The following is a 24,605-nucleotide window of genomic DNA, read 5'->3' as shown; positions in this document are numbered from 1 at the left end:
TAAGAAGAAAACCGGTCTTTTTTCAAACAATTTTTCCTGTTTAATTTGATAAATATACAATTTATCCAAAGATATACTTAAGGTCTATATATATATTTTCATAATATATTAATTGTTCTTTCTTTGCACTCCACCATTTTATATTTCAAAAGTAGTTTGTGCAATATTTTTTTTAATGACTCAGTATTATCTTTAAAGTCAACATTGGCTTTTTTTATTATTAGTCTTCCAGTTTCTTAGCCACTAGAATTTTATTAAATATATGGAATAAGTACTAATCCCTGTCTTTGTACATTCCCAGTCATCTACATTTTTCTTTTTTTAAATTCAGTTTTGTCAAGAATGTGAACTTATTCCTAATGACAATTTCCTGGTGACAGCCAAGTTCAGGTTTCCTTGAAAGGAATATCTTTTTAACTTTATTTATTTATTAAAATTCTGTGCCATCCATCACCCCTACAAGGAAGCTCTGTGATATGTTTACAACTGTCTTAAAAAAATCCTTTTTTCTAATTTCTATGAACACATTAAACCATAAAAAGACAATATTTTTACACCCATTCATAAAATATCTCTGTGGCCTATTTCACACTGTCATGTTTCAGAGTGAATCATATTAATAAACTTCATGAAATTCTCATGTATACTTAATACTGTCATTTGCTTTATTTGCAATCATTTCTGAAATACAAATTATATTCCCTAGCATGCTCTGTCTTTCTAATGAAATGTGACCACTCTCCATGATGTATGTTCATGGAAAAAATATGAGGTGGTTGCTATCTTACTTTCTAGTTATAGAGTTAAAATAAATTCAAAATATTTATCTAAAAAGTTTCTACATTTGGATAAACAGTTGGGATGTGGATACATATGTGCACACACATGTAGACAAATTTACATGCAGAGCACACACACACTTCAGTCAGAAGAAAGTTTACATTTTTAATTAGGTAAAATAATTGCTTCTTATCTCCTTATAAAATATATGAACTATGCATATATTCACAGATCATTTAAATTCATCAGCTTCTTTAAAAAGTTATTTAAGCTGAAACACCTTCAAGATAATTTGGGATAATGGAGATTTTAGGCTTGAAGCTGTAGGCAGAATTGTTCTCTTGAGGCAACTGAAGTTTGACCCAGTTGCCTGTTCTGAAAATAGTCAAGATTTTTCTGAAATCAGTTCAAATATTTCAAGTAACTTACTTTCTAAAACTTTACAAAGGCAAACCTGAAAATAAAAACAGGTAGTATTTCCTTTCTTTCCAGTGGCTCCATTTGGAGGGAGAGGATTGAGTTGCCTTCTAATGCATTTAAGTATGCTAAAGTATGACTGATTTATCTTACTAGAGAGTTTTATTCCTGTCAAATTTCATTGGGGAAGAAAGAATACTAGAGGTTTACACCATTTAGAAAATTATCAATTTAAGGACATCTCTTTCCTTCAATGAGTTCTTCAAAGAAGTTTACAAGTGTCCTGGATTTTATGATATTATTTGATAAATATAAAAGTGGCAGCTGTAATTCTGCTCATAAATAATCTGGAATAGGGAAGAATGATTAATCTGTTTATGAAAACTATTAGGCATTGCCTATTTGTCAAAACCAGATCCTAATTTGCAAGTGTTTTGCTGATATATGGGATCCAACAATGTATGCATTCATTTGTTGAATTCTTTCTGAAGTTGTAAGTAGTCATCTTTATTAGGCTGCTGAAACAAAATTCAAAAGTTAAAATTCTCTTTCACAGATGTATATTTTATTACGAATGATAGTAGACTACCGACTAGCATAACAACATCCTCTTGACATTTTACACCATGTTGTAAGGCTGGAGAAATGGATGCACTCTTTTGCGCAAAATATTCCAAAAAAAGGACCTGTTCTTATATGGAAGGCCTTTTAGGACGGTTACAAACTTTTTATGTTTACAATAATATAAAGATTACGATAAAGCAACGGTTTTATTTTTGGTTCTAGGTTCATGGTAGGCTGTGGTAGATGCGATGATTGGTTTCATGGCGATTGTGTTGGATTGAGTTTGTTTCAAGCGCAGCAAATGGGAGAAGAAGACAAAGAATATGTTTGCATCAAATGCTGCGCTGAGGAAGACAAGAAACCAGATTCAGTCGATCAGAATATGTTGGATGCCAATGTGAAACTTGAAACAGCCAGAGACAATAGATCAGTGGAGTGTGAGAAACCTGGAATGTCGAAGCACACCTTCATGGGCCCTCAAAACAAGACCCCAAAGCAAGGAGAAGACTCCGTGAAACATAAGGTCAAAATCTTTAAGCGGGTAAGAAATGACCTTTCTTTTTACGGTATGGCCAGATTACAGCAAACGTGTTAACCCCTTTTAAAACGTTTTCTTTCAAATGCGCTGCCTTTTGTTTCAAAAGGCAAGAAATCCTTTAATTTTTTTTTTAAATAACTATTTTTTATACTTAGAAATGAAATTCATTTTCCTAATATACAGTCATTTGCAGCTTTCGCCAATTAGTTGTTTTCCAAATAACGGAAGAAGAAAAGAGAGTGATTACAATTTTTTATTAAATTAGTTTGATATAAAATGTGTATAATCTTTTTGGGGGATTTTCAAAATAAAAAAGTATACTTATATTGCTTTCATGTCATTAATGCATGATTAATAAAGAATTATGTAACTGAATAGATATTTGGCTTCCTGACTTAATCTCAAGCCCTAAAAAATGTCACTTGTTAAGAATTAATATTATTATATTTATTATATATTATATTATTTTATATATTGAATAATGACAATAATTTAATAATTAAATTATTTAATTAAAACAAATAAATGGTTAGAATGCAGTATTGTAGGCTAACTTTACCCATTGCCAGGAATTCGATCTTGAACAGCTCAAGGTTGATTCACCATTCCATCCTTCCAAGATCTGTAAAATGAGGATCCAGATTTTTGGGGAGCAAGATGTTGACATTTGTAAAGAATTTAGAAAGGGCTGGAAAGTTCTATGAAGTGGTATATAAGTCTAAGTGCTATTAAATATGGATTAGATTCCCAGAGTAATTGCTAATTTAAAACAATGTACTCTGTTGCAACCTGTGCTTCCTTCAGAAGTTCCCATAACCCTAATTATTCTTATTTATATTACATTTCAGAATGCTCAGATTCAGCTAAAAATGAGAAACAAACCAGTGCTACTATTCCTTGAACTGTTGTTTTAAAAGTGCAATTCAGCAAGGGAATGTTGACCAAGATTGTAAAAAGCAAAGGAGCATTTTAATGTGTATTAAATGTGAACAGTTGATTCCTTAGAAGATTTATGATCCCTCCTTTTATTAATTATATAGTTACAATGTCTAGATGAAATCTAATTTTTCACCAGACAATGAGAGCCTTTATCACTGGGTTGAAGAAGGGAAGGGAACCTATTTTTTCCCCATATACCTATACTTCTCCTCTACTCTGGGGAAAGGTGTTCTGATCAGATCCTTAGAGGAAGAACATTGAAAAGGATGAATATTTAGTTGTACGAGAGGAAATCCATTATTTTACATGATATTTTTCTCCATCAATAATAATCCTTACTACTGAGATATGTACAACCATTATACTATTCATCTAATGACATGTTCGTGTTTGGGTAGTATTCTAAGTGAAGATAGCATGATTGGGTTTCTCCCCCCCCCCCCCCCCCGTTCCCCCCGTTCCTCTGTAATATTTACAGTCAATAGTTAAAGTCAATGCAATCAGAATAGCAAAAAAAAAGGTCATTTGGAATAGAGTCCAAATCAAAGTTCTCCAATCTGTTTGAATAGAATGTTCTGTACAATTCTGTTCATTTTATATATTTTTATTTTTCAAAGGTATTTGATTTTTCTTCTTCTTTTTACGTAGTTAGCCCTCTTGGGAACAATTTATGTTGAAGTTGGCATAGTTTATATAAATGCATATTTTTCAATAGATGCTTTGATCCTGAGAGTAAAGAAAAATTGAACAGAAAAAAGGCTTATAATTAGTGTTGTAACTGTTTCAGGAATCTAGTGAAGGAAAAGCAATACTGGAATGCAAAGATTCTGAAAGTAAAAAGGGGCAGCAGAATCCCCTTAAGAAAACAGGGCAAATGGGTTCAATTCCACGACGATCTTCTGAAGACAAATATGAAAAATCGAATAAAGATAATGCTTCGTGTTCAAGTGAAAGCGCACCAAAGCAAGGTAACTGAAACCAAAATAGCTGATAATGATTTCCAAAATTTGTAAGTCATATTCAAAAGCTGCTGGAAATAAAACAATCACATTGAAATTTTTTATTTTTTTGCATTTGGTACCGATATCATAAATATTAATAAATCTGAAAAATGATTCGTTGAATGAAATAATTTTTAAATATTGACTTTTTTCTGTTTGTTTTTTTAAAATTAAGCATTGATAAACCTTACATTCCTCTAAAGCTTATAGTTCTGTACAAGCTAACAATTTCTAAGATACCTTATGCCTTTTATTGGAAATTCATTTGAGGAATAGCCCTCTGCAGTGGGAATATGCTACACTGTAAACAACTTCTTTGTTGAAAGAAAAAGCCTCACACTGAATATAATTTAATCTGGTTTAATTTACATAATTATAATTTTGCCACACAGACTTGACTACATCTAAAAGGTGTGCTTCTAATAATATATGTGGGTTTAAATATTAAATTTTGCCTGATTGGTTATAATAATGGTAGTGTTTCTGAGATTAGACAGAAATTCATATTATTATTTTTTAATTGATAAGTTTTATTCATATTACATTTGGGCAATAAAATAGAAAGGCTCTGCGCAATTTAATAATGGGTGAAAAAAGCTCAGATTAAGTCTTTAAAATAAGAAGTATGTTCCTTTTGAACAAATCTGAAGCTGGAGTTTTTTGAAACGGGGCATTTGAGGAATATTGGCCTCCCTCTAATGACTACGAAATCACCCTAGACCAGTGATGGCGAACATTTTTTGCCTCAGGTGCCAGAAGCACACGCTATCGTACGACATCTGTGCCCACCCCCATAATTTAATGCCACAACGCTCCTTGCACATGCGGGCATGGCTTTCTTGGAGCCTGGGGAGGCAAAATCCCCCCCCCCAGCCTTCTGGAGGCTGGAAATGGCCCATTTTCTGACTCCTGGTGGTCCCGGTAGGTCTGTTTTTTGCCCTTCCCAGGCTCCACAAGCTCTCCAGGGGCATGTTGGCCCACTATCCCTTCTTTGATTTTGCAAGCAGATAAAACATTATCCCAATGTACATAACCACTCTAGATATAGATGCCCATCATACAACTTATTTGTGATTTCTATTGGTTGTTTTTGTTGTTGTTATACTTATGATTTTGTGTTTTTTTTTCACAGTGCCTGTCAGATTAAGTAGTGCAGTATGCAAGTAGTGTTAAAATAAATTCAGTCAATTCATTTTATCTTTTCAACAGTAAAACCTCTTGTTCTCATTATATGGTCATTTGGAGAAATGTAGCTTTTATCTCTCCATATCTCTCTAAAACAAGTTAATTTGGTTATATTTCAAAAGGTATTCAGGATAAGCAGGAAATGAAGAAAAAGAGAACTGAGAAGGGAACTCCAAGTAATGTACACTCACCTCCTGCTTCTACAGCCAAACCTTCTGCTGATCAGATAAGACAAAGTGTTAAACAGTCACTGAAAGAAATTCTAGAAAAAAGGTATGGGTCCTGCGGTAAAGCTATTCCTACTACTCCACTTTTGCTTAAAATAAAATAAAATAAAATAAAATCTGTATATATTTTTTTCAGGCTTTCAGACTCAACACTGAAGATTCCTGAAGAAAGAGCAGCAAAAGTTGCAAATAAAATTGAAAAAGAGCTCTTTTCCTTTTTCCGGGATACCGATTCCAAGTACAAAAATAAGTACAGAAGCCTGATATTTAATCTGAAAGATCCAAAAAATAAAGTATGTCATGACATTTCTTAAGTATTTGGGAACTCTTCAAAAAATAATTCTGGTTGAATTGAAATTGGAATTTTTGTATGTTATAAAATAAAATAAAAACTTAGTACAAAAGTAATAATAATAATAATAATAATTCTGGTTTCTTTGTGGAGGCCTAGAATAATTTTAAATGCTCATAGTTTCTTCTTCCATCCTGATTATTAACATTTTAGAAGTCTCAGACCTAGAGTTAAATTTTCTAACTTTTATTCCATATCCACATTGATACATCCACTTTTTTCTATCTATATTTAATGAAAACACTGTCATTTTCTTTTTGCATGCTAAAATAGCTTACTTGCTAATTTTTTTCAAAGGCGTTTTGCTTCCCAAAATAGGGGTTCACATTTCTTTACCTAAAATATCGATTAAATAGAGAACTATAACAGTATGTGTGAACATAGCTGTGCCCACAAACTTCCTGCTGATGAAAAGATGAAGACATTTTTACTAGTGTGTCATCTTTTTTTACCTTTGGATAGTTCTCCAGAATAAAATTTCAATGGAGAGATTTTTTTTTTTTTAGATTTATTTATTTATAGGCCGCCCTTTTCCCTGAGGGGACTCAGGGCGGCTTACAATCAAAAAAGGAAGGGGAGTGTAGGACAATACCAAAAAGAAATGTGCACAAAGTAAATTAGACAATAAAAAACTCAACATTCACTCAGCATTCGGGAGGGGCGAAAATAAGATTATCCCCAGGCCTGACGGGCTAGCCAGTTCTTGAGGGCTGTGCGGAAGGCCTGGACGGTGGTGAGGGTACGAATCTCCACGGGGAGATTGTTCCATAGTGTCGGAGCCGCAACAGAGAAGGCTCTCCTCCGAGTAGTCGCCAGTCGGCACTGACTGGCGGATGGAATACGGAGGAGGCCAGCTCTATGCGATCTGATGGAACGCAGGGAGGTAATTGGCAGAAGGCGGTCTCTCAAATAGCCAGATCCACTACCATGGAGCGCTTTATAGGTGGTGAGTAGGACCTTGAAGTGCACCCGGAGACCAACAGGTAGCCAGTGCAGCTCACGGAGAGGATGCTGAACGAGCAAAGATGAATTAATGAAAATTGCACACTGTCCCTACCATCAGCATAATTGCTGTACAGGTATTGGGATAGAACTTTCATTGTTAACTCATGCAGACGTTAAGTGAATCATGTAGTTTTATGACCTTTGTTTTGCTGCAGTTGTTAAGCAAATCACTACAGTCATTAAGTAAATCTGGCTCCCCCCCCCCTTTGACTTTGCATCTTGGTAGCCCCTTGGGGAGGTTGCAAATGGCAATCACATGACTCTGGGATGCTGCAAACATTGTAACTGCATGCCAGTTCCAAGTGGATGAATTTTGATCATGTGACTGCAGGGACACTACAATAGTAGTAAGTGCGAGGACTGGTTTAAGTTGCTTTTTAATTTTATTATAACTTTGAACAGTCATTGAACAAATAGTTGTAAGTCAAGGACTACCTTTACTGAAGCAAAACATTTTCAATAAATTACTACATCCAAGGAAAGCAAATTTAGGAATTAATGTAACAATTTCTTTCCTAAATCTGTCTACTAATAATTAACACTTTTATATATTTTATTTACATTCTGCTTTTATTATTTTTATAAAAAACTCAAGGCAGCAAACTTATCTAATACTTTTTCCCTCCTCCTATTTTCTCTGCAACAACAACACTGTGTTAGGTTGAGAGAGAGAGTGACTGGCTGACTTTCATGCCTAAAGTGGGAGTCTTCTGATGTCTTAACTTCTAGATCTTTCTGATTTGGTTTTAACTTTCCTATCTCACTGCTGGCCTCTGAGGTTTGCCACAAGCCTTATGTTTGTTCTTCAGTATATATGTACAAGGACTGTTATCAGGCTGCATCAGTGGTGGGTTTCAAAAATTGTTTGAACCTACTCTGTGGGTGTGGCCTCCTTTGTGGGAGTGGCTTGCTTCCCATGTGACCAGATGGGAGTGGCTTGCTTCCCATGTGACCGGATATGAAGATGCCGACGACACTTGTCAGAACCCCCTTAAATTACCTCACACACAGCACTGGCATGCATAAGAATATGATGTAAACTGGTTTTTTAAAAGGCATCTTTGGTTTGCGTTAAAACAACTTCAACACACGCAATGTTCTGATTGCACCACAAACGCAGTAGTCATCCTTACCTTTCACAGAGGCACTGAGTTTTATAAATGTGAGCATGATAGTGTAGAATAATCATATCCAAGGACCAGTGGTGGGTTTCAAAAAAATTTGGAACCTCTTCTGTAGGTGTGGCCTGCTTTCCGGGTCCACTGGTGGAACCTCTTCTAACCGGTTCGGTAGATTTGACGAACCGGTTCTACCGAATAGGTGCGAACTGGTAGGAACCCACCTCTGGGCTCCATATATCTAACATTGGGTTTATGTTATAGATCTAGTATATGATTGGCATAGCAGCCATGTCTCTATTCAAGCTAGATAGTCAGGAAAAACATAAACTAAATTTTTGTGGGGATTTCTTTTTAAGGCAGATTTGAAATGTCCCTATTAAAAAAAACTACATTGAATCTAATTATTGTGTTTTAGATAACATAGTCATAACATTACTTTCAGAAACATGAGAGGTGAATCCTCTTCTTTTGCATATATCCTAAGCCCTGCAGATACAGATTAGCAGAGTAGAAATAGATATTGGATAAAGTCTGTGTTTGTGTCCCCTCTGCTTTCAGCAATAAAATTCATACTCACCTACATTTATAGGCTCTTAAATATATAGGTTTCTTTTCCTCTTTTTTTTTACTTAGGTTCAAAAACTGGCCTAAACTTTTCAGCTCAGTTGCAGAATATTTTAGAGGAAATAAACAGAAAACCAATCGTTCTTCCTATTAGTATACTACATCATATAGAATAATTGAAGCTAAATATGAAATATTTACATTGGTGTACACTTGTGGTAGAGAAATGGTCATGCAAGGGAAATTAACTGAATTTCACATAAGTATAGTTGGTTTGCAGTTGTTAATACTTTTCTCGCTGAAAATGCAGGTTTTGGTTGATTATATGTAACTAATTGTTGATTTCTCTTCCAGATACTTTTTAAAAGAGTATTGAAAGGTGAAGTTACTCCAGACCATCTCATAAGAATGAGCCCTGAAGAATTAGCTTCCAAAGAGCTAGCAGCATGGAGGAAAAGAGAAAATAGACATGTATGGCTTATCCACCAGTATTGAATTGGTCCCCTAATTCCTGATTATAAGTTATTTCATTTCAAAAAGTCATTGTCCCTACCCATCCTCTCATTCCTAAATACTAAAATGATCAGTGCTTCCCTCAGCTCACATTAAGCTAGCTAAATAGGATAAATTCAGCCCCATTCACAGCATGCATTTAGCAAGTGGGAAATTATTTAGTATTTTCTTCTGGTTTCAATTGACTATTTTATTTTATATAGACTTGCAACTGTTCTCCTAATGTAAGATTTGGGTGTGGAGTAAATTTGGTTCTCTCTTGCCCCAATTCACTTTACATCAATTTTTTTTTTTTGCTCTCTTGCCACAATTGCTTTCTGACCAAACTATCCTAGAAATCTTTTTTCAAGATGACATCCTTCAGCATTATGACTATACTTTTATTCTTCTCTAGTAAAATGGGCTTGATTGAATCATTTTCTCAATATCCCTGGAATTTTGAACCTTAAAATGTTTTATTTGAAAATAAACCATAGCTTCCAGTACAGGGGTCCCCAATCCCCCATCAGCCTGTGACCTATTTAGAAATGGACCACATGAGCGGCAGGCCGGCGCACTTTTGCAGGCACATAGCTCAATTTGCATGAGCAGTGGACCAGCATGCATGCACATGTGCTGGCATGCCACTTGCACAAATCGAGCTACATGCATGTGTACCAGCCCGCCACTCACACGACCTGGTTCCTCCCCTCCCCCTTCCCCCCCCCCACCAGGTTGCAAAGGTTGCGGACCACTGTTCCAACAAGTAAAATTATTGTCAGGTTTTCTACGTGTATGCAAACTAATTCACTAGTATTTGTTTTTAAAGGTATTCTAATTTTTTTTAAAAAAGGAATCCAGTTTCCATCTCTTAATAATGGTTTCATGTCCTGGAGGCTCTTGCTTGTATAGGTAATCTGTTTTTTTTTTTTTTGTTTATTGATAGACAATTGAAATGATTGAAAAAGAGCAGAGGGAAGTTGAAATACGTCCAATCACAAAAATTACTCATAAAGGAGAAATAGAAATTGAAAGTGAAGCTCCAGTTAAAGAGCAAGAAGCAACTATTATGGAAATTCAGGTATAACTTCAATGTGTTATTGTAACAATAAAACATTTTTCACCGGCAGGTCTCATGCCCTTGAATATAATATGTAGGTTGTCTAATCTTTGATTAATTCAGCCTAGTTTAGAGGTCTGTGAGTACCTTTCATTGACTGCATGTATCCTTGTTTTACAAGAGAAACTTAGCAGTATGTAAATGAAAACGTGTGTAAAATTTGTTTTCTTCTCATAGGAACCTGCTCCAATTAAAATTGTAGAAAAGGTGGAGGAAACTGAAAAAGATAAAGAAGATAATGAATCTTCCAGTTCTGATACAACAAATCAACATAAAAACCACCTATTTGATCTTAATTGTAAAATTTGCACAGGTAATATTCACAAGCTTGTTTAAAAATTATGTGTGCTATTTGAACTTCTTGGTCCTTAGCATTTCTTCAGTTTAAGACCTGGAATAATGGCAGCTTCTCAGTGGAATTAATTGTAAAATGATATCCAGTTGTACTTTCAGGAAGTAAGGTAAACCAAGAAAGAATGAATTTCTCAAGTCATAAAGTGAGTTTCTGGACAAATGATTATTTGAATTTGTGTCAGTCACTCCAGCCAATACTGCATTCTATGATGCAATTCCTTCTAACAGTCTAATCAAGGTAACTGTTTCTTCCTTTACTTCCAAACTCATTCAGAATCTCTCCAAACCACAGCTTAAAATTAGAGGTCTTTCATGTGCCCTAAATTTTGAAGAAGCAAAGTGGATTTCAGAGACACTCTGCAAGTCAGAGGAATGTAATGATTTAAGTTCTTCATCTGGTACTCTGGAGTCCTAGATTTGCATCCATCCTCAGCCAGGGAAGCTCACTGGATGACTTTTTGCAAATACTTCTGCTCAGACCAACCTACAACAGGATGGATTGTGCAAACTCACCCCACCCCCAAAGTATTGTCCTATCCATACTGTTTTGACCTGAATGAACAATGGAATATCAATCGAATAAGTCAGAAATGGGATTCTGCTGTCTTGTCTACATTCAGAGGTTGCTGCATACCATAAGTAATGCTAAATTCAACAAACTTAATATCAAAGACCAAATTAACAAAATACGTTTTCTAACTGTTGGATTGGCTGATGGCTTAGAGGGCTGCAGAACCTGCAGGTAACCCAATGTTACTGAGTACAAATCCAGCATTTCTCTTTATTGATCACATTTGTCATGGCTATTAGGAGTTTAGCAATATTTTTTGCCACTGGCTGTTTTTCTAAAACGAAGCTTCAAAGCTGCTGTGCATCTGGCCTGATTGTTAGAAGGTGGTTGAAACCTCTCTCTCTCTCTCTCAGAAGTTTCAGAACAAGAATATAGTTCTTTATTTAGTTCAAATGAGCCCATCTCAAACTATAGTTTGAAGTATTAACAAACCAGTGAATAGATGAAGCTCAAAACAGGAATTTAAACCTGGCATAAAGGCTTCAGACTGCACTTCACAGCAGTTTACTACAGAAAAACATGAAAACAGCAAGATTGTTCTTTATATGTATGCATGCTTTTATTTTGGATTTGGTGTTTTTTTCCAGGTAGATGGTGGGGTCTGTGTTTAGAGGTTAGACCCTGCTTACAAACTTCTAAACACAGACCCCACCACCTACCTGGAAAAAACCACCAAATCCAATGAAAGCTTCTCCCATCAGTGAAGAGATCCAGCAAAGAATCATCCCCAGAGAAAAATCATCCAGATGCCCCAAGCTCTATGGCCTCCCCAAGATACACAAAGAAGGAACACCACTCAGACCCATAGTGAGCTCCATAAGCTCACCTCTACAGAATCTCGCCAAATTCTTCGGTTCCACCACAAAACCGCGGTAGACTAAAGCGCGTACCTGACGTCATCACAGCGCGACGAAAACATCACGCTGTGAGCGGTAAAGTTAAAATTAACACGAAAACCTTACCCTAACCCCCCCAAACCTAACCCTAAACCTAAACCTAACCCTTAACCTAACGCTAGGTTAGGTTACCCTTACGCTAACCCTTAACCTAACCCTAAACCTAACCCTAACGCTTAACGTAACCCTAACCCTTAACCTAACCCTAACCTAAACCTAACCCTTACCTTTACGTGAATCGGCTTGCTTTAAAAGCGCTTTTTAAAGCGCCCTTTTTTCTACGCGGTCGTATTTGTCGCGCTGCTGATGATGTCAGGTACGCACTTTAATCGGGCGCGCTTTAGTGGACCACGGTTTTGTCGTGCCACGAATTCTTCACCAAACAACTCCAACCCTACACAGAATCCATCACCTCACACGTATAAAACTCACTCCACTTCCTAGAAACAATAAAGAAACAAAACCTACAACCCCGCGACCTACTCGTGAGCTTCGATGTCATATCCCTCTTCACCCAAGTACCTATAAAAGAAGCCTTGGCAGCTATCCAGAACAAACACAACCCCCCTAAACGCATCCTGGACCTGACCAACCACTGCCTAACCAACACCTACTTCATCCACAATGGACAAAGATACAAACAGATAGAAGGAGCACCTATGGGATCAACCCTCTCACCCGTCATCGCAAACCTATACATGGAACACTTTAAAACAAATGCCTTAGATAAATCTGAACACAAACCCAAACTCTGGCTTAGATATGTAGATGACACTTTTGTAATTTGGCCACACGGGAAAGAAAAACTGGACAACTTCCTCACACATCTCAACAGCCTACACCCCAAAATACAATTCACTATGGAAATAGAAGCAAACAACCAACTTCCCTTTCTGGACGTCCTAATCTACAAAAAAACCAATGGTTCCCTAGGACACACTATCTACCCCAAAGAAAGAAAAAACCACACCAACCGCTACTTAAACGCACAATCCCATCACCACCCTGCACAGATCAACTCTGTAGCCAAGACCCTCATCTCCTGAACCAAACGCCTACCCGACAAAGACTACCTGAAAATTGAATTACACACCCTCACAAACATATTAATTTCCAACGGATTTCAAAAAAACACAATTACCAACCTAATCCAAAGGGAGACACTCCCCAAGAACCGAGATACAGAACAGGACAACGGCATCGCCCTCCTCCCTTACATCAAAGGCACCACAGATAAAATCAGCAAAATTCTCCACAAACACAATATCAAGACAGCCTTTGGCACTGACCAACAAATAACCAGCCTCTTAAGAAACCCCAAAGACAAGATCCAGCTAGAAAACCAAGGAGTCTATGAAATACCATGCAAAATCTGCCCAGCCACATAGATTGGACAAACTAATAGGATAATAAATGCACGCATCGCAGAACACAAGAACAGAGGCAGAAAAGAAGAAAAAACTTCCTCCCTTTTCCAGCACCTTAAAGCAACAGGACTTGAAATTGATTTTGAAGGAACCAAATTACTCTCCAAAACTGAACGTTCAACAAGAGAATAAATATGGAAGCTACTGAAATAGAGAAACATTCCCACAACATGAATAAACGTGATGATACCTCCCACCTACCAGACATCTGGAAACTAGCCCTAGTCAATAAACTAGCCCCAGCCACAAAAAAACAACACAGGACCCAGAACAACACAGGACACCATCACCAATCACCCTCCCCAAACATCAATTCCATCAACCAATCAAGATGTGACAACACAGCCAACTAATCCGTTTAAAGCAACAAAGCCAACATTCCACACCCACCCACCTATATTTATAGAAAAACGGCAGCTCCGATCACGCTTTGCTCGCACAAGCACGAAGCCAAAGGCAGCAGCCTGAAGATGACGAGTGTGACCTCGTCGAAACATCGCCAAGATACTGTCAATCTTACACGGGAATACGCCAAGACCTGCACACACACACCACACACACACACACACACACATATCTCACTGCATATATATAAACTTCATCATCATCATTGTGTTTGGGTAAAGCCTTTATTTTTCTATGATAAATTAAAACCAATCTACATTTCTTTGATAATTATCTAAGCTTCTTTTAACTGCTTGAGTCAAATTCTAGATATATACTCCTGTGCTTTTAATTTCAACCAGCAAGATTTTTTTAGCATTATGGTCACAAGCAGTAATTGTTACTATACGTAATAATCATTTAAAACTGGCTTAACATGATAAATACTCAGTAAAGCTTTTTAATTTTCTTCTCAAGGTCGAATGGCACCACCCAGTGATGATCTTGCTGGGAAAAAAGTGAAAGTATCCGTTGGAGTTGCTCGGAAGCCATCAGATAATGAAGCTGACAATATCGCAAATGCGCTTACTTCAACCAACAACATTTTAGCTTTGGAATTATTAGAGGAGGATAAAGAGTTATCAAATCCAGGGTTTGCGTCCACTTCCAGCTCTAGGTAATCATTTGTGATTGCTACTCAAGTGTATAAGAAAATAGAAGCTGCCATAGGGACTAATGTTAAAAATGTTCTGCTTTTTTGGCTTTCTTGGCTGAAAGCCATTTCCCATAAATGAAGATAGGCAGCAAAACATTTCAAATAGAAATGATTTTTTTTAAAAAAATGTCAGGTTTCAGACTGAATTGTAATATATGAAACTTTCAGAAGTTTGTTTGCCAAAAGTGAACATTATTTTGTTCCTTCTATCTTTTTTCTCCTACTCTTTAACAGACTGAAATGCCTTGGTACTGCATTTATGCTTTTCATTTCAAGATGACATCAATCAGTATAATCCAATTATAATATAATAACAAGGCCTTGCCGTGCAATATAAGAATATTGTGAAAATAGTAAGAAAATTTCCAGTACACAAATTATAAACGATGAGAATTTTTAACATTATTCCCTTTACCACTCACCCTACTATTTTGCAAATTATTTAATCAGTGAATTGCAAAAGTCCTTTATAAAATGATGTGGGAAGTTTCCACAGGAGAAAATGTTCTGGAAATGCTAAATGCTGTGTCTTAGATCTTACTCTGCATACTTTAAATCAGTGGTCTCCAACCTTGGCCACTTTAAGACTTGTGGACTTCAACTCTGCATACTTTAAATCAGTGGTCTCCAACCTTGGCCACTTTAAGACTTGTGGAGTTGAAGTCCACAAGTCTTAAAGTGGCCAAGGTTGGAGACCACTGCTTTAAATCACCCCATAAGGGAAGTAATTCTATAACCTGCATTCATGTTATTTAATATAATTTGCTTTTAAATAAAACTTCATTTGATTTAACTGCTCTCCTTAGTTCCTCTCTTATTAGATAAGGAAAACAAAGAGCAATCCAATTCTTTTAACCCTGATTGAACACGGCAATCTTATAAACCTTCCCTTATATTATCCTAAAAATTAGGATACATTTTGACTCTTTTTAAAAAATTGTCCCTGTCCCCTGCCAAATTTGCTGTTCATCTATGATTCAAGACAAAAATCCTTCAGAACTTTAATAGATTTCTCTATTTCAGGGGTGTCAAACTGGGCTGGATGCGAAATGTACAAGCCACGCCCATCCCAGCTCCGCAAATGGGAAAAACGTGAAAGTCACATGATGGCAACGTTATGCCGCAAGTTTGACACCTGTGCTCTACTTTATCCTTTTCTTTGTCACTTCTAAAAAATAGCAATAGCAATAGCAGTAGACTTATATACCGCTTCATAGGCCTTTCAGGCCTCTCTAAGCGGTTTACAGAGAGTCAGCATATTGCCCCCAACAATCTGGGTCCTCATTTTACCCACCTCGGAAGGATGGAAGGCTGAGTCAACCCTGAGCCGGTGAGATTTGAACCGCTGAACTGCTGATCTAGCAGTAGCCTGCAGTGCTGCATTTAACCACTGCGCCACCTTGGCTCTAAGTCCTTCCAAATGTTAGCAGAGCTCTTTTGTATAACCAGAGGGGGAAAAAAAATATCCAAATTAACTTTCTGATTTAATGTCAGAATAAGTCACCCATCAGATCCATTTATATAGTGTTTAAATCCCCCTTCAAATTAATTTCATAAACATCAGTAGCATTCTTGTTTTATAATTTTATATAAACATGCTCTATTAATTTTATGAAGCATCTGATCCATTCTATCCCTAGGTTTAGCTGAAAGGTAATTACAATTTTTCACTAAGGATTTTTGCTCCATTTTCTTTATCCTCTGGCTCTCTTGTACAGTCCTCAAGATGTTCCAATGAATACAATACGATGTTTCCCCGAAAATAAGACAAGCACTTGGCCTTATTTTTGGGGAGGTCTTATTATTTTTGAGGTGCAGGAGGCGGTGAGCGTGGTCACCTCATGTTGCAGTATTTTCAGGGAGGGCTTTTTGGGGGGAGGGCTTATTTTAGCGCATGCGCTCCAAAGCCCAATTGAGCTTATTATCCAGGGAGGTCTTATTTTTGGAGAAACAGGGTAGAACCTTGCTAATCTGAAGACTCTTGATCTTTCCAATATGCAAGAATAAAGAAAATAATTGAAAAAAGGATTGAAGGATTGAAACTAGGATAGAAGATTCAATCAAGCGCAGTGTCCACAAAGTGCAAATTGGAATTTGATGTCAATTCCAACTCTCCGCCACTCCACTCATGAGCTGACCATAGAAAAAGACAATTTCCACCATCTATGAAGAATAGCTCTCCAGAATCTCTTGGACAATCTCACTTGTATTCCTGAAATCTTATGCCGACTTAGATCAGGTGACCAGGGTCAATTTCACTTTGAAAATTCTCTTGCTAACTAAGAAATGCCAGCAAGGCCTCTGGCTCACCATGGCACATATAGGAAATGTTTTCCTTCTCTTTACTTCTCACCCATCCATATTTAATGCAGTTGGTTGCTTACTATACTAAATTGCTTTGTTTTCCTTAATTTCTATGTTTCAGATCAGAAACACCTGGAACTGTTGAAAGTGAAACCTTATTTCTAGCTCGCCTGAATTTCATTTGGAAAGGCTTAATCAACATGCCATCTGTGGCAAAGTTTGTTATCAAGGCTTACCCAATCTCTGGCTCCTTTGAAAGTTTAACAGAGGTAATGCATGGCATACTCAACAATTCTACCATTTTCTTTTACTGCGGATAATGAAATGTTGCCGTGTAAAAATCACCAAGGAGGGCATTAGACCAATGTACTTTTGCATATAGATTATGAAAGTTATATTTCTTTTATTGAGGAAAATCTATTGTCTTGTGGTAAAAATGTGCATCCTCTTCCATAGGATTTGCCAGATAGCATCCAAGTAGGTGGCAGGATATCACCTCAGACTGTTTGGGAATATGTTGATAAAATAAAGGCTTCGGGCACAAAGGTAAAAATGTATTCTTGTAATATAATGTGGCATTAGATGCTCAATGCTCTTTGATTTTTTTAAAAGAATAGGATTTCATGCTGGTGCTGTTATTACCTGAAATAAATTCATCAGTACTGTTTGTATGAAATCCAATGCAGAAAAGAAATAAACTGCACTGTTCCTTATTCAGTAATGAATCCAGTAGCTAGATAATATGCTCATTTTCAATATATGGGAAGCCTAGATAAACTCAGGAACAGAAAGACCAAAGGGAAGAAGAGTATTATAAATGAAGAAAAGAACTTGTAATTATGATGCGTGTACATATTCCCATTTCAAAAATATTGTTAAGGACTACAGTTCTTTTTGATACAGCTTGCGTACCATTTCTCTGTACACTTACACTGGTGGCATCTAAGACCTCCTTTAATTTATGAAAAGTGATTTTATTTTGATTCATGTTAATGCTTCATATATTCCAAATACATAATATGGTTTAGCGCACAACTTTCAGTACAATTTTTTTGAGAGAATCAGTTACTACATTGCATACATTTTAAAGATTGCCTTTCTCAGTAGCACAGCGATAGGCTTACAAATTAGATCCATTTAAATATCATTGCTTTGAGATAGCTTCAAACTGCATGTGTCTTCCTGGCCTGCAACAGCAATATGAGAAGCAGTAGAGCATTCTCTCTTATTTATTGATTTAATTATGAAATTTGCATGCCACTCATTTTACTATCAAGCAGCTCTGGATGACTCTTACTTGTTCGCTATGTATGATCATCTTGAGTGAATTTCCTGGCATCTAAAATCAGTGAAGTACAAAGTTTTTGATACTCCGAGGAACAAAAATAGATGTCCGTGTGTGTTTATTTTAAGAACGTGGTGATAATTAATAAATGTTTCCCTTTTTTTTATAATAGGAAATATGTGTGGTTCGTTTTACTCCTGTTACAGAAGAGGATCAGATTTCATACGCTTTGCTTTTTGCATACTTCAGCAGCAGGAAACGTTATGGTGTAGCAGCGAATAACATGAAGCAAATCAAGGATTTATATATTATCCCTTTAGGTGCTTCTGATAAAATTCCACATCAGTTGGTTCCCTTTGATGGTCCTGGTAAGTAACAAAGATAGGCTGAACTGTCCTTTGCATTAAAGTATTCATGATTTTAAAAAGCCAAGAGCAAACCCTTTTTATTTTCTGAGATACATTTTTAACTATGCTAGGAGCCAAATAGTTTGATGATTTATCGCAGAGCACTATATTGGAAATGAAGCTTTGCAGGAAATCCATGTCTGTTTCAAAGAACAGTCATGGATTTCTTTCTCTGTTTAGCTCATGAATAGAATTAGTATTCTTGATTTAACAGATGATAAGTATTTTATAGTGTAAAATGTACTTTTACATAGCAATTATTTTGAGAGTGAAATTTTGTAAGTGCTTCTTAAAGTCCACCATATTTTTTGGAGTATAAGACACACTCCCCCCCCCCCCACGCACACATAAAGTGGCTAGAAATGTCTGTGCATCTTATACAGCGAATGTTGCCGAAGGAGTTTGCTGCAAGGAGGCAAATTGCTCCCAGCAATTTGCCTCTTGCAGCAAACAGCATGGTCAGCTTCAGCACATCCCGATTTAGCACGAGCAGCTGATTGACAGTTGGATCTGGCTACCGGAATACCTCCTATCAACTGTTCCAGGCTGCAGGGATCACCGCCGCCCATTGGCACCGGGCACCACCCATCGCCACTGCCACCTATCGCCACCTCCGCGCACCCCATTTTTGCTCTCCGTACATCCCATTTTTGGCCTGTTCCAAGAGGGGATAGGCAGTGGTGGCGGCGATCCCTGCTGCCTAGGAACAGGCCAAAATTAGGACGTGCGGAGGCAGCAATAGGTGGCAGCAGCAATGGGCGGTGGTGATCCCCACAGTCTGGAGCAGCTGTTAGGAGGTATTCCAGGAGGCAGATCCAACTGCCAATCACCTGCTCATGCTAAATTAGACTGTGCTGTTTGTTGCAAGGAGGCAAATTGCTGGGAGGCAGATTATTTTTTTCTTGTTTTCCTCCCTAAAAGCTAGGTGCATCTTATACTTCGGAGTGTCTTATAGTCCAAAAACTGCAGTACATTTTGTAAGATCATGGAACCATTTAAACTATTTGGCATTGTAGATACTCAGTAGCTTGTTTTAATTGAAAAAAAAAACCAAGATACATGTTTTCAATTATTACATTGTTCCTTTTTTAATATACTATATATGTGTGTGTGTGTGTGTATGTGTGTAGGAATTGAAGTCCACCGACCCAACTTGCTGCTGGGATTGATAATTCGCCAGAAGCTGAAAAGGCAGATTAGTGCTGTGGCTAATTCAACCGTGACCCATGCTGAAGAAGGTCCTGAAAATTTGCAGCCAGAGAAAAAAAGTAAACTGAACAAACCGGAAGTCCTTCATTCTGAGGTAAATGAAAGAGAAGAAGAAAATGATTTCTTTAATTCATTTACCACAGTGCTGCACAAGCAGAGGATCAAATCCCAACAATGTAGCACAGAAGAAGTCACAGCCAATGAACCCGCTGTGGAGACCATCAAACTTGAACCCACCAAACCTCTACGGTTCCTTCCTGGGGTTTTGGTTGGATGGGAAAATCAGTCATCTGCTCTTGAACTAGCAAGTAAGCCTCTGCCAGTAGATGACATTCTTCAAAGCCTTTTGGATACCACAGGGCAGATGCCTGAACATATCCAATCAACCGCCGACAAGTTGGTTAATAAAGATCTTCCTTTATTAGAGAAACGGACAAAAGTTAAGGAAGAAAACATAGACATTCCAGTGGGTGTTGAAGGTACAAGGCATAAAAAGGACAATGCAAAAGAAACCATCAACAATACCTTAGCAGTGGACGTATCAGTAGATCTCCCTTGCTCTTCAGGAACTCTTACAAGCCTGAGTCTTAAGGAGAAACCACCAGATGTTTCCACTGAGGTATTTTTAGCAAACTTAACTATTCTATCACAGAATAAGGAAACCCAAGAGACTCCGGAAAACAGTTTAAAGTTGGGTGATACAGATAATGTTCCTCAGGAAAGTAAAAGAACCATAGATTTTCCTGTTACTTCCAATGCTGGAAAAGGAGTTGGGAGCAATAATGTTGGAACAGCATCTGTTGATACTATGACCATTCATAGTTCCAAATCTCCACCATTCATTAATCTTAAGAGAGACCCAAGGCAAGCAGCTGGACGAGGCCAACAGAACAATAGTTCAGAAAGCGAAGGCGATAGTACGAGAAGTGAAGATATGCAACAGTTTGATACTTCAGAATCTGAACCGTCAAAGGTCGATAACAAGCAGACTTCAGGAAATGAATTAGCCTCAGATCAGACCGATAACCAGGCCTGCAAGACAACATTGGTTTCAAATGCATCTAATGGAGAAAGAGCACGTACCTCACAACTTAAAGACACCTTGACGCAAAACATTGAGACTGGAAATTCTGAGAGAGAATTATTGCCGCCCCCACCCCCACCGCCACCCTCTTCAACATCATTACCATCTCAGTTTGAAGCGGAAAATACAAGTCATCAATCTGACTTCAGTACCAAACTACCTGCCCCAAGTGGAAATTTCTCACCAATTAGGACTCCTCAACCCAATTTCCCACCCACTAAAACAACTCCCCCAGGTTTTCAGTTTCAAGGGGCCATTGCCCCTAATTTCTCCCCAACGAACGCTCCTGTATTTGGGTTCCCCCATCATCTGCCCCCACCGCTCCTTCCACCTCCGGGCTTTGGTTTTGCTCAAAGCCCTCTCATGCCTTGGCCCCCCGTACTTCACCTGCCAGGTCAGCTACCCCACTTTGTTGGACCAGTTACACCAGCCCCTCCCACCCCCCCGAAACCATCAAGATTCTCAGGGCCTGAACACTTTTATCAGAATAAAAACGCTAGGAGACATGAAAGGCGTCACAGTGACCCCTGGGCAGGCCGTCAGGGTCCTCACATGGAGAGGGCCTTCAACAGGAGGAAGAATGATCAACACAGGCAAAGGTTTTATAGCGAATCTCACCACCCCAAGAAGGGCAGGCACGACTGGGATGTGGATCCTGAAAGAAGTCGACACCGAGACCGAAGCTCCGAGAAAGAGAGGGAAAGAAAAAACAGGGAGGAAGGGCATCGAGACAAAGAGAGGTTGCGACTTTCCCATAGCGATAAGGACTCTGAAAGCAAAACCTCTCAAGAAAGTAGAAACCCGGAAAAGAAGGATCTTTCTAGAAGTGAAGAGCGCTTTCACGAAAAAGAGAAAGAGAGAGAGAAGAGTAGGGAACGGCCAAAGGAGCAAGACAATGAAAAGAGCCGAGAAAGGCATCACAAAGAGAGGGACCAGAGCGATCGCGGTAAAAGCAAAAGGTGAAAGGAAAAAAAGAAAATGAGAGAGAAAGAAGGCACAGTTCTTCTAGTTTTAAACAAATAGAACATAATATGTTTTAAATATGTCCTAAAGCTGTCTGTATAATATATGCTTGGGTATAATTGTGCCATCAATACTTTCTTTTTATATTCAATGTTTAGTGTTTTGTAGGACTTAAGTCTGTTCTGGTACCATTCTGCGTACCGCACATTCGCTTTCTTTTACAACCTCTCGACATAGGAGTAGAGTTGAATAGTTGGAAGATTTTACTCTGCTTGTATAGAAAAAATAACCGGAAGGGGCTTCTTTTTAATATGCAATAAAAAGACACGTACAGATTCTTTTGTCAAATTGGGCGTCAGTCAAGCTCTTTGTAGCCTTTGGCGATTTGCATTTTGCGTTTGGAGCTGCTCCAGCAACCATGAAGATGGATTGGTGGCGTGAAATATGACGACACAACGCTGACTTTGAAAACGAGAGGGATTGTAATGCAGCCCCCTATTCCAATGCATATGGATTGAAAAGATTCGTATATTCAAACAGATTCCAAAGAATAAGGCAATGGTGGTGGGCAGAGGGAATTCCACCCGTATTTATTATTGGGCATTTCTGATAGAATGAAGTGGACGGTGAGCAGGAGGAGTCCAGGTTTTACGGCTTCGGGGGCCACGCTTTTTAGTGGGGTATTTTACGGCTTTAGCCTGTCCGTTGTCGATGGCTCACCTCCTGAAATGAATAAAACTTAATGACGTTCAATAGTGTTAGGACTGGAATTAAATCCCTTTTTCCACTTTTAATCATTAAACGCCATCTAGGAGAATTTCGCAGGAGTTCTCAAGCTTTGCTCATTTGGGGTTTTTATTGGCAACAACAAAGCCTAGACTTGTGTTTCCGCTTCATCTGCACAACAGCTTTTTTAAAAAAAATAATAATAATAAATACGACCACGCCTGATGGCAATTTGAGAACCCTGGCTTTCAGCTGAAATTAATATTTTAGCTATTTCTCATGCTTTGAAAACTTGAAATACCTAAGCTTGTACATGAGACTTGTGTTTTCCTATTCTTTATATTATAAAAATGTAAATATTTTAAGGGGTATTTTGATTCTACAAATGGATAACCACCTCACAGTTGCTTGCTTGATTTTAATAGATGTGGAGCAATAGGCTATACCAGTATAACAGAAAGATGTATAAATATGGCTTGCCTTTGCAGTTCATGACTGGTAATTTTTAATAACCCACAGGGTTTTTAATAAATAGATCAGTAAAATGTGATTTTTCTGTGAAACGTAGTTTATTGGTTCTTTTCTGTTAGATATTATTGCACTACTCTGTTCAACATCCTATTTTGAAGTATTTAGTAAAATTAAGAGCATTCTGCATTAAAAAAAAAAAAAGGAAACCCTTAATTAAATCGCCTTACCTATGAAACATAGATTTTGCACTTTGGTATAAGAAAGAAACTATCTCTCAATAATATGTGATTAAAATAAATTGTTAGGCTATTTTAAAATCCTATTTACATATAATAGCCAGTTTGCAAACCTTGCACATGGCTTTATTTAGTCAAATTAAAAATGCTATATCATAAATTGCTTTGATGGTACCTTTTTTTTTTTAAAAAAAAGTGATTATCCAAAATGTTGACTCATTCATACATATAATTAGTCTACATTTTCAACAGAAATGCAACCATATGCTAGGTTTATGTTAAGTCTGTGTGTGTGTGTGTGTGTGTGTGTGTGTGTGTGTGTGTGTGTGTGTGTAGAGGCACTGAGGACTTTGCCTGGAATTTTCTCTTAAGAGTGAGTACAGTAACATCTGGCACAGGACAACTTCACCACCCATAATTACTTTCAACCTTTCTTGTGAAACCTTTAATTAGTGTTCATTTTCAGCTATATAACTCTCCCAAGGGCTCTTACTATATGTCTGCCATGGAAAGAAGATAACAAGCTTATTATTCATAATACTTTTTGCTGCAATTTTTTTTCAAAAAAACTACTGGGAAGATGAAATTGAAAAATTTTGGAAAATGAACAGCCTGAGATGTTACGAGAATTAAAAATTTAAACAGACAGACCCCTTGTTCATGATATGTCTGATAAAACAGTTATTGAAAATAAGAAAATCTACCAGGACTTACAGATCACATTGGGATGCTTATGGAAAAATAAATATGCTGTTACACCAATTGTGACTCCTTGGGGCAAAGGGTTCCATCCATATTTGGAAAATGTTTTAATTCGCCAGAACTGAACACCCTAATTTTACAAAAATAATCACTTGCTTGGAATTGCCGGTATGCTTAGTTGCTACCTTAATTGATAGGTCCTTGGTTAGGTCTTGAATTATTATTCACCAAGCTTAGTCTGAATCTAATAGATTACTCGTAATAAGAAAGCATGCAACTACTTTTATCCCAGCTTTATTATTTTTATAAATAACTCAGTAGTGAATATATCTAGTATTCCTTCCATCTCCTGTTTTCCATCAGCAACTATGAGGTGAGTTGGGTTCAAGAAAAGTGTCACTCAAGATACCCAGCATTCATGCCTCCGCTGGGACTTGAACTCAGTCACTCAGTTTCTAGCCTGACGCCTTATCCATTAGACCATTAAACTGGCATAGCAACAATAATATCATCTGCCTATCATTGTCTTTGGGAAGAACTCGGTATGTGGACAAAAATGTCAAATC

At 37.4% G+C, this 24,605-nt stretch overlaps 1 protein-coding gene across 5 annotated transcripts in view; it reads left to right on the top strand.

The window, feature by feature from the left end:
* PHF3 (PHD finger protein 3) overlaps positions 1-23,180 on the top strand; it is a 57,575-nt gene extending 34,395 nt beyond the window's left edge. For all 5 annotated transcript variants that reach the window (XM_087718923.1, XM_087718925.1, XM_087718924.1 and 2 more), the window contains 12 exons: positions 1,984-2,302; positions 4,026-4,206; positions 5,547-5,697; positions 5,788-5,944; positions 9,048-9,164; positions 10,132-10,266; positions 10,483-10,618; positions 14,415-14,613; positions 17,078-17,225; positions 17,413-17,502; positions 18,414-18,609; positions 19,779-23,180. In XM_087718923.1, coding sequence (XP_087575049.1) covers positions 1,984-2,302; positions 4,026-4,206; positions 5,547-5,697; positions 5,788-5,944; positions 9,048-9,164; positions 10,132-10,266; positions 10,483-10,618; positions 14,415-14,613; positions 17,078-17,225; positions 17,413-17,502; positions 18,414-18,609; positions 19,779-21,904 — 3,955 coding nt within the window. In that variant the 3' untranslated portion in view covers positions 21,905-23,180. The remainder of the gene's footprint in view (positions 1-1,983; positions 2,303-4,025; positions 4,207-5,546; positions 5,698-5,787; positions 5,945-9,047; positions 9,165-10,131; positions 10,267-10,482; positions 10,619-14,414; positions 14,614-17,077; positions 17,226-17,412; positions 17,503-18,413; positions 18,610-19,778) is intronic.
* Positions 23,181-24,605: the final 1,425 nt, after the last annotated feature.

Source organism: Thamnophis sirtalis, unplaced genomic scaffold (assembly GCF_051295495.1).
Source record: "Thamnophis sirtalis isolate CommonGarterSnake01/CBP01778 unplaced genomic scaffold, rThaSir2_p1.2 scaffold_6, whole genome shotgun sequence".
Lineage (NCBI taxonomy): Eukaryota > Metazoa > Chordata > Lepidosauria > Squamata > Natricidae > Thamnophis > Thamnophis sirtalis.
Note: the sequence above shows the minus strand (reverse complement) of the source record. Positions and strands in the feature narration are given on the sequence as shown.